Below are 18,706 nucleotides of genomic sequence, written 5' to 3'. Positions count from 1 at the left end.
ATAAAGAAAAGAAATAAATGCATACCAATGGTTTACATTTAAAGAAAGATATGTTCTGCACTCTCATTGCTTCACAAAAGCTGTAGCTCACATCTGCCATTAAGAGAGTTTATGGCATACTTTATTTAATTCTTTAACACTATTGATGGACATCAGCAAGAATGTAGACTAATTTTAGGAAGCAATACAGACCTGGCAATCAGGACTGCATGTTATTTTAAAGTGGAATTCCTGTTTTTAGTGGCCAGTCCAGCCCAAACAAAGGCAATTATAAATAGTCAAATATATACGGAAAAGAAAAATTAATCCAGCTGATGAATTGCCTGTGATCAAGATGGGTGAAGTTTATTTACCGTGTCACTCTTGAAAACTGACCATAGTACATATTTGCCCTAAAACATTTAACTATTACCAGGAATAGTTAATAAATATGTAGGCATATGGATTGACAAACTGAATTTTTAGCTGAAATCTGAACCAGACATCAAAGACTTGCTGTGATTTTAATACATGCAATAATACTTTACACTAGGAGAAGTACCAAAAATAGAGGCAATGCTGTTGTTTTTCTCAGTGAGAATATTGGCCAAGTAGTATCTTAGACCATCAGATTTAATGAAGTAAAATAACTGCCCTAACAATTAAAATAAACAATGAACTGTATGTTCCTATTTTCTTCTGATTGGAACAGGAAGTACCAATGTATTAGGTTTAGATTATTTCTTCATGACTTATGCATGTTGGTCTATTATGCTTTTTTCCATGAATAATAAAATCCACTTTGCTATTCCAGGAAACTTTTTATTTTCTCTAATCAAAATAATATAAATATGATCGCCTTTTACTTGCTTACCTTCAGAATTATTGCATCAGTCAATGAATACAACTTGTATTAAAAAAAAAAAGGCTTTTCTGAGACTTTCTTGTTGCTGCTAAGTACTCCTCAATCAAGTACAAGGAAGAGATTCTCCTGTTAATGAATAAGTAGCTCAAATAACTGGTGATTTTTTTTTTTTTTTAAAGTGGTGTTTTGTCTTGCAACCTTTTACTCCTAGCCTTCAAATCCAATGCAGGGTGGTTCCCTCAGATAATATAAAGCTGTGACATTTCTCAAGGAGCTTTGCTAATTTTCTTGACTTTCATAGTAGCTGGATCAGCAAGTACTTGATTTATTTTTCATTCTTTGCTCTCTTCCGGACTCTCAGTCACAGGGCATCCACACTAAACTACTGACTTTGCCTTTGTCCGTCTGGGACTGCGGTGGGGAAGATGTGAGGAATAAGTGAGCATTTTTAAACTGCGTTTATCCAGGCCCTATTCCCTAGTAATTCTGCTGATCCCCTCAGATTTTGGGAAATACGAGGAAGGGGGAACAGATGGTGCCCTTTAATTTTCTTTTGCTGAAGGAACTTTTGACCTATTGTTCTTATTGAAGTTTTTCACCTGAGAATCCCATCCTTCTGCCTGTAAGACCTACTTTTGAGTGCCTCCTTACCTAAAAAGCAGATCTTCATTGAGAAGGAACTCCTGAGGCCCTGTTTCCCAGTGTTAAGTTAAAAAAAAGATTTCATACCTTTTCCAGTGGCCCATCTTTCTTGCTAGATATGCGGCAGAGGAAAGGGAACACATGTTCTCCAGCAGTCTACCTTTTTTGCTAAGCGTATAGCAAAGGACACCAACCTGGTACCAATTGCTGTGTCTTGTCATGTGAGCGAGTTCCTTTCCAGTATTCATGGATATTCTGAATTCCTGCGAAGAACGGCAGCTTCATAACTGCTCTACATATGTCCCTGGGCTTGGCCATGGACTGTATGCTGTAGTCACAGTCCTTATCACAGCTATTATATTATGCTTTAACACACAGGATGTGAAGTGTATTTAGAATATGTTACTCTGACTTTTCACTGTTTCTTACTAAGAAAATGTGTTTCATATGCACAAAAAGCAACGAAAAAGGCCACATAAGGTAAGCACAGAGATTGGAATAGTTGTAGTAGCTGTAGTTATAATCTTCATATTTAACTGACCAGAACTGAGAGAAGGTTTAGAAATATGTCTGTTTCTTATACAAAGACCTATGAAACAGTAAATTGCTGAGATAATGAATATGATTGGAGAGGCTCATTAACTCATACCTAAGGGAAATGTTTGTCTGTTCTGCTCTTAATAGTACTGCCAACTCTGCAATAAAAGAATTGGGGGAAAAAAAAAACCAACCCAAACTAAAAAAACAACACCATGAAGCAGCTGTAAAGGTCTCTGCTCACAGTTTTTCTTGTAACACAGTAGAGTTGGTTTAATAACTGTTTTCTGATACTTAAGTATTGTTTAAAATATTGTTATACTGTTTATCGTATTGAAGGATAACCTTGCAAGTGTGTTTTTGACTAAACTGCTATTCATCCTTTGGAAATCATCATTAGACAGTGAAATCAGAGAGGAAACTTACTCTTTTCGTCAACCTCCAGATGCGTATGGCAGTGCAAAACAGAATGTATCAGAATGTGTTCATGGGTAGGTAGCATTTAAGGGCTAAGAAGTCACTAAAATTTTGAACTAAAGTTAGATTTTCAGCTTAAATACCAGAAATTATCGCTGGAGTATGTAATTAGAGCTTAACTATAATCAGTATCTCACTGTAAGTAGTGCTTTGTCGATATCCATTACATGCATTGTTGTTGCAGGTTCTTTTTTCAAATGTACACTTCTATATACTCCTTCCCCAATCTGTCCAGCCTTTTAGTAACTGCCAGAACTACATGTTCCTATTTCAATAAATGTTAATAGTTTACATATTTGAGATAATGGGTTTATCTTGCATTTTAAGGAAAATTCTTCCAATGAACCTGTTAGTGTTTTTCATTTATTCATGAGCTCATATAAAAATTGAGATGGGGTGACCTTGAGAGTTCCTCTGTTTTGCTCCTCCAGTGAAAGTAGTAATAATGTACTTGCATCAGTCTTGACAGATGTGCGTTGAGTTACCTCAGCAGTGGATGCCGTACAATGTCCCCATGTCATCATTCATAAACTGAATATTTCTGTATGCCAAACACACCATTTTGGCCATCACTTCCTCGTTCACAGCAAGCACAAAATACACTACACTTTTTCTCCTGTGTCATAGCTCCATGCTTTATATGATTTGAATGCCATTATGTCAGTATCCAGTTTTCTTCATAGACGAAGAAACCCTAGCTGTTTCCTATCCTTATATGTCATATTCTGTAGCTATTGACCGCTTTTATTGACATCTTCTGCAGTCTCCTCAGTGGATCTGCATCTTTCCCAGAGTTCATGGTAAACCTTACCAGTGCTCACTAAAGTGGTATGATAGTCTTCTCTATACCTCCCAATATATTTCTCATTTTTGCTGATATGTATTTTATTGTTGACTTACATTGTTGACTCTTCCTTTTGAAGAACTACCCACATCAGTTATCCATTAAGCCAATAGTACTTGCTGAAAATCACTATTTCATTGGTTTTTCTCACCATTCCTCCAATGTATAAAGATGCTTCTGAAGATTTAAATTGCATTTTGCTCTCAGGTGAAATGCTATAAGATCAAAGCACCTACAGGTCATTATAGGACCCTTAAATGTATGTCCAGTTTCTGGAGATAAGAAATGCTACCTGTTCTTAGAATCTGAGGTTAGATCATGAATTTCCCAGACTAAATAAATTGTCTTTCAGTTGTCCCCCTTTTCTTCTTTCAGGCTGGACAATCCAAATGGTATCAGCTTTTCCCCATTTCTTCTTTTTCTGGTAAAATACAGACAATATTTCTTACTTTAAGTATTAAAAGAACTTTGCAAGGAAGCTGCTTGTTTCGTGGCAGACATTATTGCCTCAGTGTTGCTCTTTTAAAAGAAATGGTTTAACTCCTGATGTGGTTATGGGTGCTGTTACGCTAGGTACTACGCAAAGATATAACTGAAAGGATGGTTCTTACTACAGAGATGTTACAATTTAAGGTTATAGTTTTCTTTTTCCATTGAGAGGCCAATGCTCTTCTGAATCTGCTGCTTCCTCATCATATTATATTGTCTGTTGTCATCTGTAAAACAAGATGTGTTCCATTCTTTTCCTGTCTTATCCAACTTGGCAACGCTGGTGTGAAAAGGGTTGATGTTACATTATCTGTACAGGGAAAATTATTAACCTTTTCCTGTGCTGACCACGTACAACATTTGTACACTCCGTTAGCTTCCCTTCTTCCTGCTTCTCTGGAAAGTGATGTTTTTTCACATTCTTAAGTAGAAAAGTCCAAATGGATTGGAGCATGCTGGTGATTGGACAGAACAATTCCTTTTAGTCTGCCTATAATTCCCAGAGAAAGTAGGAATGAAATTCAGTAAAGGGGGTGTGCATTACTATCCTTGGATCCTGTGGTAGCATCTGCCATTATCATGAGAGAGGGTTTCAGTAGAACTTGAAAACTTTACATCAAGAAAGATGACAGGCTTAAAAAACCCCAACCAAACAAAAAGCTCAACACACACACACAAAAGAAAAAATAAAAACCAGCGCACAGACAACAAAACTAAAAAAAAAAACCCAACAGCTAGATGAAACAGCACACTCTACCTCTGTGTCACAGCTCTGGATGCATTGTGAACCCGAAGGTGTTTATAAACCCATTATTTATATTCTGTAGGCCCATGTTTTATGAACTTGAGTTTTGCTGGTATTTTTATGATATTTAAAAAAAAAACCCACGTAATTTTTGATGTATTTTGGAAGTCATCTTTCATTCCTCCTTATTTCTCTTGGATTTTTTTCACCTGCCTTTACAAAGCAATTGGTGAGTAAAGTTTGCATTACCTATCAGAAATACGTAAGAGGTAATTTGGATACCAACAGCAGTGATGGTTGTTTGCCCCCCTTGACATGCTGTTAGAAGTTTAGCCAGAAACTAGGAGAAGTTGGTAACTGATAGCATGAAACTCTTGGTGCCCAGGCATGGGTCTTCTGCTCTTAGCTAGACTAAAGCATATTTTTATTATAGCCATAGTTCTTGTTCTAGACAGTGTGCAATATGATATATTGGTCAAGCTCCTACATAACAGCTGAGCCAGAGTGATTTATTAAAGCTTTGAGTCTTCTGCAGATGCTATTTGACTTAGTGTAGCCCTCAACAAAAAGGATTAAATAAAGGTAACTTACAGTTGTTTGATTAAGGGTAATACACACAGCATGTAGGTCAGCTGAAGTGTCATGGATATGTCCAGAAGTAAATTTGAGATAGTCCAGCTGGGTAATGGGTGTTCCATGGCCTTCCAAAACATGAAAAAGATGTACAGAAGAGTTGTTGCCTGTTATGTCTTTCTACCCACAGTCATTAGGTGTTATGATTACTCTCAGATTTCAGAGGGCTTCTCCCAAGGAGTATTTTTATGGGGTGTCATTTCTTGGGGAGGGGAGAGGTTCTCTTCTTTAAGATGTTGATATCTATTCAAAATAATACTTAATCTCTCTCCAGGGTAATCCTTTATGACATACAGAAGAAAATTTTCCTGCTTCAATGTATCTCCTAACTATAATTCACAGTTGCCAGAGTGTAGTGGTGATCTACAGTTCCATTTATCATTCATCTTTCTCAGCCTTCTGTGCTTGCAAAACTTACATTTTTGAACCACCATGGTAATGTTACAGCTACACTGGCTGAGATTTACCTGTCTTTTCCCATACACTGAAAGCCATCAAAGCTTAGTTGATTTATTTTTTTTGTAACAGAAACAGAGACCTAGATGTCTTCTAGCATCATGGATAGCTTGAAAACACAAGTATCTTTGTGTAGCAGAAAACATCACAGTGAAAATGTTTGAGCTTGAGGTCAGAAGCTGCAGCTGAATTAACTTGTGTGGGTACAAGTGCTGCCTGAACGTAGGTTTAAAGCATTTGGTCCTAAATTAGCCTGTATGGCAACAGGTGGGAGAAAGCAACAATAGCAGTAAGAAATATAAGTCATGCAGTAAGAAATATAAGTCATGCTTATGCTCACAGTATTTACAGCACCTTTAATATTTTTTTTTTAAAAAGGAGAAATGACCTACTGTCTGTAAGCAGTCCTTCTTGATAACTAGGATGCTCTTAGAAAAGTTAGCTATGTTGGTTTAACAGATCATTCACAGGTCTCCTTGTTTGAGGTAGCTGATTAACAAGCATAAACATTTTGAGGTTTGATGTTAAGGTTGAATCTATAGCAAGTGTTCCATACGAGTGCCAAGTTTTGCTTCAAGAATCTGAATAGCAATACAAATATTTAGAGTTAGCAAAATATAATAGTCCTATCAGTTTTAAAAAGGTGGAGGTTTGGTAGAAAAAGGATCTTGGTTCAACATGCCTATTTCTTACAGTTAAGACTGGAAGTTCACTTTACGTCTCTGTGATTATTCAACTGACACAGAAAACATTTCTGATAAAACATAAAAGGAAAAACTGACTACATCCTCAAACATTCTTTAAACATGCTCATAAAGATGCACAAACGCTATGCAAACCTTTGTTTTATCTTTTCAGATCTCTTCTGATACTAGGGAGACAGTAGTAGTAGTAGTAGTATGCAGCCCTTCTTAAATTCATATGTCTCAAGTCTCACATGGGAGTTGGATCTCCTGAGACCTCTACCCCAAAGAGCTTTTACTAAAGGTCCAAACTGTTCAGCTATTCATTCTGTCCATGTTGTTGAAGTTAACCTATCAATCCAACAAAAGAACAAACAAAATAGGTAGCTTCCACAGGATTCCTCTTCATTGCTAAAAGAGAAGCCTAAATTTTAGGATGTATCCAAGTAAGAGAATGATCTTTTTCTGACCTGCCTGTTTGCTTAAAACTCACATTTTAGTATTTATGCTATAAAAATTCTGAATGTATTGTTCTTATGCACCACTCCCACCACAGTAGAAGTATTTTTGATAATCAGCATTATCTTCTGGAATCTGTCAGGCTGACAGTGGAAATAGTGAATCATTTTACTTTTATGTATATGATAAATACATTGAGGTAAATGTGATACTTCAGTGTATTTTCACCATTAATATATTTTTAATAGTGTGTCCAGTGGATAACAGTGCTGCATAATGTGGCTGCATAATAATCTGGTGATCCATATAATGTTTTGATTTATATTTTGTGTGCTTTTGCACCCATATAGAGTGGTAAGGAGTCACTTCTGTTAAGATCTACATGAAGATTCTTTTTTCAAGTGATTTTACTTAGTAAATGCAATTAAATTTGGTTAACATAAGTATATTCTGTGACTCCACATACTAAATTCAGTTTTTTGTCTATTCAAATTGTAAAAATTGCATACTTCATTACTTTTTAAAGTACAACAGAGGATCTCTAGAGTTGATTACAGTCCCTTTGTTCAGACACTTTGCAGAAACAACTTTATTTTAGGCTTAATTTTGTTTTTATCTTTTAAATTCAAATGGGAAAGATATTTCTGATTTCCTGAGGTTCTGTGTACATCTTCTCTCCCTTTCTTTGTAACGTGCACACATTTTGAGTTAAGTGTCAGAGGCATTGATTTTTCCCTCTAGGAGCACGTCACTATCTTCTTAATGATTGCCTGTCTGGCAGCTGATGAGAGTATTTTCCTTCTGCACTTAAAGAAAAAAAAAGTCTTCTCCAAAGCCCACTGAAAGTGGTGCGAGTCTTTTAAAACACTGTGTCTTTGGATCCAAACCAAAGACACAGATTTGCCTCCCAGGTTACAACCTATCAATGCAATCTCAGCCTTAATGCTTTGAACCACATATGAGGTAGTGAAGAGACTTATTTTTTTTCTGTTGCACAAGCAGGATATTTCTGAAAATAAGTCTGAAATGCATTCCCCTTCCCCCTACAAGATTGGTAAGGTGGGTTTTGACTTTTTTTTATATTGTTACCATGCAGTATTGTGCATAAATGTTTGTTGTTCACTTCCTGACAGTCTTTGTACTACATTGCAATTAAAACAATGAAGTGTATCTATTATTGTATGGTAGTACAAATGGAATATCTATGTTTCACTTACGGATATTTGCCAGGAGCTCATGTGTCATGTAGGTTAATGAGTAAAACAGCAGCACCAAAGTCTTTTAAATGCCTTGAAAATCATGCAGCTTTTGTCTTTTCTTCTCAGGGACCATATCTGTGAACACACTACGTACACCATATACTGCACCAGGGGAAAGTGAAATCCTTGACTTGGATGATGACTTGTACCTTGGAGGCTTACCAGAAAATAAAGCAGGCCTCGTCTTCCCAACGGAGGTGTGGACAGCACTTCTCAATTATGGATACGTCGGCTGCATTAGAGATTTATTTATTGATGGTCAAAGCAAAGATATTCGACAGATGGCTGAAATTCAAAGTACAGCTGGAGTAAAACCCTCATGCTCAAGAGAAACTGCAAAACCTTGCCTTAGCAACCCCTGTAAAAACAATGGTGTGTGCAGGGATGGGTGGAACAGATACGTTTGTGATTGCTCTGGTACAGGGTACCTTGGCAAATCATGCGAAAGAGGTAGGTTCCATGAGATGGCTGCATTTCTACTTTATAGAATCCTGCACAATGATTAAAAATGGTAAAATATCATTAGTTCTTCTGAGGCATAAAGTGTCTTTGATTTCACCTGATGTGAGATGGAGCTTTGCTCTAGACTGAACGAAGGAACTCCTAGATGAAAGATTTTTCTGAGATGCATAAATAATTATTAGTTGACTGATAGACAGCACTGCGAAATGTCTCCTAGAAAATGTCATCTTTTGTGTCTCATCATACATTGCTGAGTTCTGAAAAGCTTTGTGAAAGTTATTTCAGTTATTATTGCATTACTAAGTGGACACATTCTAATTCCAAACAGAGGTCTTGTTCTCTGCTTTTTTATGTCAATACTACTGTATTACTAAATTAATTGCATTTTACTTTTGAATTCCACAGTCTCACTTAAGTCCATGCCTAGAACTTCAGCCATGAGTCAAAGCAAAAGAATCTGTGTAGGAATCAATATTTCTTATTTAACTCTTTTTAAAGATCCCAGTACCCAAGGAAACAGTTTTTATTTATCTTAATTTACTAAGTCTCCCTCTTGCCTGGAAAAGGTAAGTGTAAAGTTGACAAACCCCATTTATTTAATTGAAAAGGTGGATAGTAGCAAGGAAGACAGATGTTGACAGTTTTATTCATTTTTCTAGTTAGTAAGATGAAACAAAAATGTATTTTTTAAAAAATAAAAACCTGATGAATGTTTAAGTTGTATGTAAATAGACATGTGCATTTGTGTAGAATTAATGCCATCATATTATTAGCATTTGGAAGGAGATTCTCAGTTTCTTCTGTTTCTTCTGCCTTATTTTTGAATATATATGCCTTTGGCTCATGGCCAGTTATTCTGAGATCTCCAGATTGTTCTGTTACTGGTGGAGTGAAGCTGGCAGAGGGCATAACCGAGCTGTCTGATGCATTACAAAAGCTTTCAGTTAAACATGTCTGGTGTACCACCCTGTGGCAAAATTCTGCTATTGCATATGGCAGAAGTAAAAACAGGATTTGCTTTTTTTCAACTTGAGAACTAGGAAACATGTGCGTTAGAGACGAAAACCACATGCAGATATGCAAAGAACTTAAAAGCAGGCTTCATCATAGCAATTTCTCATAAATATATTTGACAGGTGGTAATGTTTTATTTAGAAACCTTTGTCTTTTTTATTTCTCATAATTTATTTCTATCTGTCTTCCAATATAGAGCCTGATTTTTGCCTGTGCGTTCCCCTAGTGGGAATGGTGGTACTACGGTGGTGTTTTTGGCTTCTTTACAATGATATTTGGTTCTTGTCCAAAAGAAATATGTGCGGCAATTCAGACAGTATGGGATCATTTCCTACTCTTGGGTTTCCCTCTCCAGAGGAAACTACACTGAAAGGAGATCTCCTTCCAGTAATATTCATATCCCAAATGGTCATGCATTAATAAGATTATAGCTTTTGGGATTCTGAAAGCACTGTGTTGGCATCCGACCACACAAAGTTATTGTAACTGCTGCCCATATGCAGTAACTGATAAACTTTTGGTTTTGGTGATATAAGCAACACAATTAAAATTGTTCAAACTAATTTAAATAAAATAGGAACATGTTCCTTTCCACAAACAATACAGTTTCACAAAGAAAACAAAGCATTAGAATAAAGTATTGGAGATTGAACAACTGGAATATTTAACTTCATGTTAAGTGATTAAGGTATCTTCAGTAAACAAAAGCACGTAGCTACTTTTTAGTACTGTCACTTATTTTTCATGCTATTTCCCCTAAAATAGGAGTACTAACATCCATATTGTGGATGTATCGTGTACAATGCAGTATCTGAAATAATGTTGGTCAGCTTATCAGTGCACAAAAAACATGGAACACAACTCAGTTCTCTTAATTTCAATATACTTAATATTTTTGTATATCCATGTACTTTTTGTCTTGTTGCAAGTTATTCTTGATTTTATTCTTGATTTTCAGTAAGGTTAAACATCAGTATAATCTGTAGATTGGCTTTAGTAGATTATGGAAACTACAGCAGATGGACGGACAGATGTCACAGCAATATAATTTGGCTTTCTATCTTACTTTGATTGTGGATCATAATATGTGACGTGACTGCCTCTCGGCAAAGCCTTTTGCAGGTGTCTACTTCTGACTGGCTGGCTAGGAACAATGCACAGGAGTAAATTCATCAAATGGTGATAAAGGCATGCAAAGAAAGATTTATCAAAGTGACATTTCTGAGGAGACGATATATTTAAATTAGGAGCATTTGTAGATGTCCACATTGTGGACGCACCTGCATACACACATATATATTAAAGTAATGTAGCTTTTATTCCTTGCATTATTTCTGGATACTTAAAAACTTCAAAAAAGAAAAATACAGGTGGTATGATGATAGATGGCATGGCGGATCATGCGGTGAAAATATTATAGTAATTCCATCTCTGATTAAATTAACTAATTGGTCCTGTGCATTAAAGTTCGAGCACCTTTACAGTGTGGCTTAGGACCTCAGTCCTGAAATAATACCAGTGTAGACATTTGGAGGAATCACTTCAACTTTTATTCAGGTATTATCTAATTACTAACTGCATATCAAGAATAGTTTCCATCAGATTAATGGAAAGGTTCCTTGTGATTCACCAAGGCTGCAGCTTTGGGCCCAGATCGACTTGAAGGTGGCTGCCATAGTACACACACAAACAGTGCTTAGCAGAGTGTATGCCTGTAAATAGAACAAAAATGAAAAGTTAAAATTTGAATCAGTAGCCATCAATAGATTTGAATACTCACACAATTTATAGGAGTAAAATCATATATATTGGTGAGTGTTTTCAGGGCAGGATATTGCCACTCTATTTATGTTGGTAAATAAAACAGGGTCCGAGAGCAAATCTGAATACTTGATTACTGATGATCCAGATTGTTCACATGTTTCCTGGCATGGCTCAGGACTGTATCGTCTGTCGCTTTGAGAAGCAAAGTTAGTGTGTGATTTGGAAGACAGCAGACACAGAGGGTGATTTTCTGCTGTAAAAATGGCTCTGTGGGCTGCAACACAGTCCTCCTATTATCCCAGACACTTTGAAACTGAAAAAGCAGGAAAAAAAATAATAATTCTGTCTTTTGGACTTCAGAGGCACCACAAGGAGTCCAGAGGAAACAAGATCCTGTTTTATTTATTAAAATACATGCAGTAAGCATCCATGCTTACCAAGCACCATGTTGTTAAAAACCACAAATGTGACTGCAAAACTTATGAGGAAGAACACTGAAATTCAAATGCCTAGTCGATACTACTTTCACTTTGATTTAAGTAAGCTGTGAATTGAAGAATAGCATTTATTTGGAAAGTTCTGTTTCTCCCTGTAAATATCTGGCTGAGCATTTCCGAGGGGAGAAACAGATGTGGGGAAGTTTCCTGAGGAATAGGTGCCTCAGTCTGTCCAGCAATTTAAGTAGTCCCAGCCCAAGTGAAATTAAGGTCCTGAATCTCCTCTCATATTGGTACTAGTCTGTGCATCCTTGGTGGTAGGCACAAAGCTGATTGGAGTAGTATATTTGTAGAAAGGAAGAGTTATCCAGCCCTGGAGATTTTAATCAGAAACAAATTGAAGGAAAAAATGGAGAGGGGAACTGAACCCTTTGATGGTTTTTTTTGTTTGTTTGGGTATTTTGGTTGGTTGGTTTTTAGCACAGAAGCAGCAACTGTGGTTAATTGTCAGGTTTACAAAAATATTGGAAAAAAAAAATGTGTAAAATAATTTTTAATCTCTGAATTATATCTTACTGTTTATTTCTTGTTAATTACTGCATGCACTTATTTGCTGCTACAAAAAATTGTCAGTAATGTTTTATAAGGGTTTTCTGCTATTTTTTGTTTCAATGCTATGCTTCCAACACTGAAGTGGTAGTAAAATTATTATTCCCTGAATCTCTTAATGAATAGTACATTCTGAGCTAAACTTATGGTCTATTAGCATTTAATCTAATAATGAGAGGAAGCTGAACAAGAGAAAAGATATTCTGCCAACACTTGTGTGAGAACAGTTAGCAGTGCAGATCTCAAAGAAAGACGAGACCCATGCTCCTTTGGAATTATGTTCCCCCCCCCCCCCCCCCCCAAAAAAAAAAAAAAAGTAAAAGGAGAAAAAAATAGTGCATAGTTTTAGCCAAAAAGTTAATTCGAGGTCTGCATAGCTGTGTAACCCCCACTGCAGCTCCTCTTTCAGATCACCGTCTTTCTGACGGGGCCTTGCAAATTATCAATCTATTCTGGACAACCAAAGTAACTGCAGGATGGAAACAGTTCCATTAAACAACGAAATGATCTCTAGTTCTAAGAAAGTCTAAACAAAACAAGCCCTCCTTATTTCATCTTGAAAACTGTTTTTCCTACTGTCCGAAAACAAAGTTCTCTGTAAATGTATGCCACCAAGCATAGCATAATGATAGGGTGATAAGGCATTGCCACAAAGAATTGTAAGGGAAGAGGGAACTCCCTGTTCTGTCAAAGGTCTCATACATGTACTACTAGATGCCTTCTGTCTAGCCAGGACCAACAGAACATGGAAATCTGCAGAGCTGAGAACAATGCTGAGTCAAGTGGGAGAGGTGCTGAATTGAATGCAGCTTGCCATCCGTAGAGAACAACATAGTATTAACAAAATATCATTCAACCATCTTAATATAACAATCATTTAATAATGGTTTAACAACAAAAGGTTTTTCTGACAACACTTATACCAGCAGAGTAATCTCAAGTGAGTAAACTGAACATTTTTTATTTTTTTTTAGGAATATGTAGTGTCTCCAATTTTCAGTTACACCTCTCAGGGCAGTGCTAACTCTTCTTTGATCAAATCATCCCTGGTTCCTCTAGTTTTGTAGGTTTGTTTCCTGTGTATTTAGCCTGTGACTTGGAGCTCCCCATACTGAAAGGAGCTGGTTGACATGAGGGTGTTTTCTCATTGCCCCAGAGCTTTTAAGTCATTTGATCTCCTGTTCAGTCTCCTTGGTCTGTTCTTGGAACATCTGTTTCCAAAATAACTGGCACAGTATGGTTTAGGAGGATTGAGTATCTAATCACATCAGGTCTGTTCACCATGATGTTAAATACTCACAGGTCATCTCTGATTAAATTAAGACAGTTCCTTCTCTCTATTTTCTGCAACTTTCTAAAAGACAGAATAATTATAGGAAAGCTGGCAAACAGTATCAGTGCTGATTCTGACAACTTTCTTTTACATTCATTTGTTAGCAACAGACCTCTAGTTGTTGTTGAATGCTGTTCATCCTGTAACATCTGATTTTTCTCAGTTTAGAAAAAACCCTGAATAGTATTAATGTATCTTTTTTAATAGACATCATAAAATACCCCTTTTATTTTCTCTTCCGTTAGCATGTAGCTTAAACTTTTACGCCAGACTTGTTTAATTACCTAAATCATGTTTACCTTGGTAAAGATCTTAGGAGCTTTTCATGCACAGACTAGATGGCTCGATATAGGAATGACCTGTAAGCCCCTGCTTTCTGTGTCCTGTCCCTGTCCCCGTCCCCATCCCCCCCCCCAAAAAAAAACCAACCCACAACAAAAACAACAAACAAACAAAAATATCAGAAAAGCCAAATCACCTCCTACTGAAAATTCTTTTGAGGTTTTTTTTTTTTTTTTTTTCAAGAAAACTTGAAATCTCTTATCAGGCTGGTGACAGTTAAGTATTCAGTCTCCTTCACAGAAAAATTTTAGGTTTAGAATATGCAGAAAACATTATTATCTGCGTGGTTAGAAATCATCAAACCTGTAAATGTATTCTTTTAACCCATTAAATCTAATGACTTTCACGCCAGTATTAGTAATCCCTTTTTTCCAACATCAAACTGCTTTCTTCAAGTCTGTATGGGGGAAGTCTGGAATTATTAATGAACATACCATCTATCATTTTTGCCGTCAATATGCTCACAGAGTTACAGTGGAACATTTTGTCCTTCCAGGGACCGTGTAGGCTGGAAGTCTTGAAGAGCTTATCTATCTTTAACAGTATACAAGATACGCAATGGAAATGGTTTTGACAAACTGTCCTAAGTATTGATGTTTAAAAAAATAATATTCTTACACTGTTTTAGTTACGATTAAACATAGTATCAGTGGTATCAGTCCTTGAAAATATTGTATGCGGGACCTCAATATACCTTTGCTGTAGATAAGTGTCTCTGTTATACTGCAGCAAATTGAAGCAGAGAGAAGCTTCCCCCAGGTGTTCTCTGCTGTCTTCTCTTCCTGCTTGTTGCTCATTTGGCCTGGTATTGGGCAAGTAACAGATATTTTTTTTTTCAGTGAATTGAGGTGCCCTCAGGATTGCATCTTTTCTAAGAAAGGTTCTGTAGCCTCCTGTTTAGACCCTGTCATCTAACACTTCAATTTCTAAGAGAGTTTTTGGGTGGGTTAAAAATGTAGGAGATGCAGAAGAAGTTAGAGTGTCTCTAGTGAATTAGTGGCAGGTAAGCAATCAGATGTGCGTGAAACAGCACATTCAGATAATATATTTTGTATAGTGGTTTTAGTTAAGTAGTATGGTTAGTTTTGTATGTTACTGCAGACCCTACTGAAATTCCTGGTGGTCTGTCTGCTCACTGTTGGCTTGGGGTAAGGGATGTTGCTCGTTCACTGCTGCTTCTACCATCATGTGCCGCCGGCCGTGGGCCTAAGAGCCGTTTCCAAAGACCGTGGTGGGTAACCAACCGCAATGCTTGATTGTCCTTCAAAAAAGGACTTCCTAATACGTTTCAGAAACAGACGTGTCCTTTGCTTTCTAGGAACTGCTGTGCCTCCCTGTGAGCAGAAATGCAGTCTTTCTGCTCCTTTTCTCGTTACCAGCCTGGAGGCTGGGAAAAGAAGACTTGTGGCTGGTTGCTCTGGGGTCGAACACACTGACTGCTCTGTGCCAGAGCTGCTCACCGGGAGGGTTTCCTCTAATGTCTGAAAGTGACAGCTATTTGCTTGTCTCAGGGGTTTTAAGATCTTACCCTCAATATGCCAAGTCCAGTCTTGATCATCTTGTTGAGGCTGTCGTAATGTTTGTACACGCGTTTTTTGATTCTATCCTACCACTGTCATTGCGGTCATGAAGCAATCTGTGCGCCATCCAAACAGTGCTGGGGCTTGTTTAACCCGTTTTGGGCAGCTTTCTGCTAACTGGATGATACTTGTAACTGTGGTAGTAGATGAAGTATCCTAAGGTAATTATCTAGGTGGATGATAGTTACGTGTGACCTTTTAATAGGCTGTAAGGTTTACCTAACAGTTTTTACTGGCTTTGACCTATTTTGAGTAGTACAGGCCCGGTCTTGGAAGCATTTCTTCACATGTGATTTTATCCATCTGCTTGAAGATGCATACATGAATCGTTGGTTCATTAAAAGAGCAATTTAGTTTCTTTAAAATGCACCAAAATATGCCACTTAAAAAAAAAAAAAACAAACCCCAAAACAAAACAAAAAACCCCAAAAAACCCCCAAAAAAACCCAACCACCGCACAAAAAAACCCAAACAAACAAAAAAACCTAGCAAAAACCCCAAACCCACCTTTGCTTATGTTTCACAGTAATAATTGTGATACGTAATTCTTTTGTCTCATACTGAGTGACGACACGTTTACCATCTTCTCTTTGAGCAGTTTCAGTGAATACAATATAGTTCTTTAATAACGGATCTTCTCCTTTGTGTTTTCAGAGGCAACAATTTTAAGCTATGATGGAAGTATGTTTATGAAAATACAGCTCCCTGTTGTGATGCATACAGAAGCCGAAGATGTTTCTTTACGGTTCAGGTCTCAGCGAGCTTATGGAATTTTAATGGCAACTACTTCTAGGGAATCGGCAGATACCCTTCGTTTAGAGTTGGATGCAGGACGAGTTAAACTAACGGTCAACCTAGGTAACAAACTCTTCCTCCAAGAAATTAACATTTTCTTTACATTTTTCTTTTTGCTTGCAAACATTTATGAAACGGCCTGTTTTAACATTAAAAGTAAACTGAAATTATATATAAACACATGTCAATGCAACATTTGCATATGTACATGCACACACAAATACATACCCATTATTATAGTTTGTTTCGTTTTCTTTTGCATTTTCATATTCTTTATATAGTCTTAACATAATCCATCACAATATTTTTGTACTATTGTGTATTCTAAAAAGAGAAGACTAGTTCATCAGTGGTATTCTGGGGCTAAGTTATTATTCTTCCTTCTGGAAGATTGGTCTCTCTCCACAACTTCTTCACAGTAGCAATTCCCCATTTGAAATGTGCAAGCAGAAACAACATGTATGTAGGTCAGTTCAGTTTTACCTCCACCAATTAATGTACAACATGCAAATGTATCAAAGAATTTCTCATTTTAACACTGGAAAATGTTACCATTAGATATTCCCACTGATGGATTTCTTGGTCTCCTTTTTTTAGATGTCAAATCTATAGTAAAATCCATCTCCTCTTTTTTAAACAATTCTGTAGTGGTATTTTTGTAGTATCGAACGATAACACAACCCTTCAATGCCCAAAGACTGCGGCCCTCAGCAAACAGCCGTGTGAACACAGGAGGCACAAGCCCTTTTACAGAAAAACAAACAAACAAACAAAAAAAACCCCAACCCACCAAGAATTGGGTTTTTGCTTTGAAATATGATGGACAAAATGTTAAGTTATTGTTTTCTCTAGTTGTTTTTTTTTTCTAAAAAGTAAATTAAAGCACTTTTGCCATGCTAATGAATAAATCCAAGTCAGGACCTGAAAGAGAACAGAGGTACATTCGGGGAAAAATGCACATTCAGTGCAGTCATTCCCGTTCAGCGGAAGGCTATTTTTAAAGGGACTTAAGTAGTTCATTGTTTTAATCGCACATAAAATGATTTCCAGAAAGTAGGGGGAGTAGGGGGAGGGAAGAAAATAATCACCTAACCCTCCACTTCATAAAAGCGCTGCTCAGTGAAATACTGTCCTGGAAAAAAGAGATAGGAGAGGAGGAGGAGGAGGAGAAGCGAAGGTTTTCCTCCTTTCCTCTCCTTTCGCAGTCGGTCCCCTCTAGTGTCGAGCCGGGGCTGCTGCAGGCTGCGGGCTCCCCCTGCCCGCCGCAGCCTGCGCTTTCTGTAAAAGGGGATGTGCAGGCGCTGCTGGTCCTTGGCTGTTTGCAACCACTTTTCTGATGCGGTTGACGACACATGACAAACTCAGCTATATGGAAACAAAATCTAGGTTTGGTGGTATATATGTTCCTCAAAGGTATAAACCCAGGAGTAGCTGTACAAACCAAGTAGCGTGGCATAGATTTTTTATTTTATTTTATTTTATTTCATTTTTCTGTACATTAAGAAATACAGGTAGCCCAGCAGAGGATCCTACTACAGATCAGGTCATTCTCTTTTTATACAAAACAACACCCTCTGTCAGTTTTTACCTACTTCCATAGTTTAAGAAAGTAAATCTGTGCCCTAGCAATATTGTTTTTTCTTCCAACACCCTGTCCCCTTTTTTTTTCTTTTTCCTTTTTTTTTTTTTAATGTAGTCAGGCAAGGAAATAACCTGAAAATAGACAGGATTCTCTAATTATCAGTGTTTATTAATATGTGATTATTTTCTGTATATTAATGTATCTTTAAATGTAGTCACCGTCCATTTCTTAAGTCTATACATTAAGACAATATAAACCCACAAACCCCTATTTATAGACCAAGGGAACGAGCTTTGTATTTTACCACTTAGTTTTTGAAGATCAGCCTTTGAGGTATACTATACACAAGTTGTCCAAGATGTCTGATTGTGGCCTGGCTTGCTCTATGACCCATTGTGACGGAGCACTTTCTAATTGCATTGAGAGAAATTACCTGTTCTTTCACAGATGGGGAGAAAGTTGCAGCCTGCCTCAGTTAAGCATCTTTGACATTTAATCCTGATTTTTCACTTAGATTTGTCACCATGTAGCTTTGTTTGAAATTGGCCATTTTTACCCTATTTGTCGTTTCTATTTATAAAGATTTATCGCAGTATAACTGGGTTATAACAGTATGTAAAGACTGATGATATGGAGTGGCCATATTTGCATGTGTCTGTCCCCGGAAGGGTGGACTGTGATTTTATTGGATGTCTGCAGCTATTACCTTGAAGGATAAAT

The 18,706-nt window shown here is 37.0% G+C and overlaps 1 protein-coding gene across 1 annotated transcript in view; it reads left to right on the top strand.

The window, feature by feature from the left end:
• Positions 1–18,706, top strand: part of NRXN1 (neurexin 1) — a 472,728-nt gene that overhangs the window by 46,319 nt on the left and 407,703 nt on the right. Inside the window, exons 3-4 of the mRNA XM_009894822.1 lie at positions 8,135–8,518; positions 16,264–16,467. Coding sequence (XP_009893124.1) covers positions 8,135–8,518; positions 16,264–16,467 — 588 coding nt within the window. The remainder of the gene's footprint in view (positions 1–8,134; positions 8,519–16,263; positions 16,468–18,706) is intronic.

The sequence above is a fragment of the Charadrius vociferus genome, unplaced genomic scaffold (assembly GCF_000708025.1).
Source record: "Charadrius vociferus isolate BGI_N301 unplaced genomic scaffold, ASM70802v2 scaffold411, whole genome shotgun sequence".
NCBI lineage: Eukaryota > Metazoa > Chordata > Aves > Charadriiformes > Charadriidae > Charadrius > Charadrius vociferus.
Note: the sequence above shows the minus strand (reverse complement) of the source record. Positions and strands in the feature narration are given on the sequence as shown.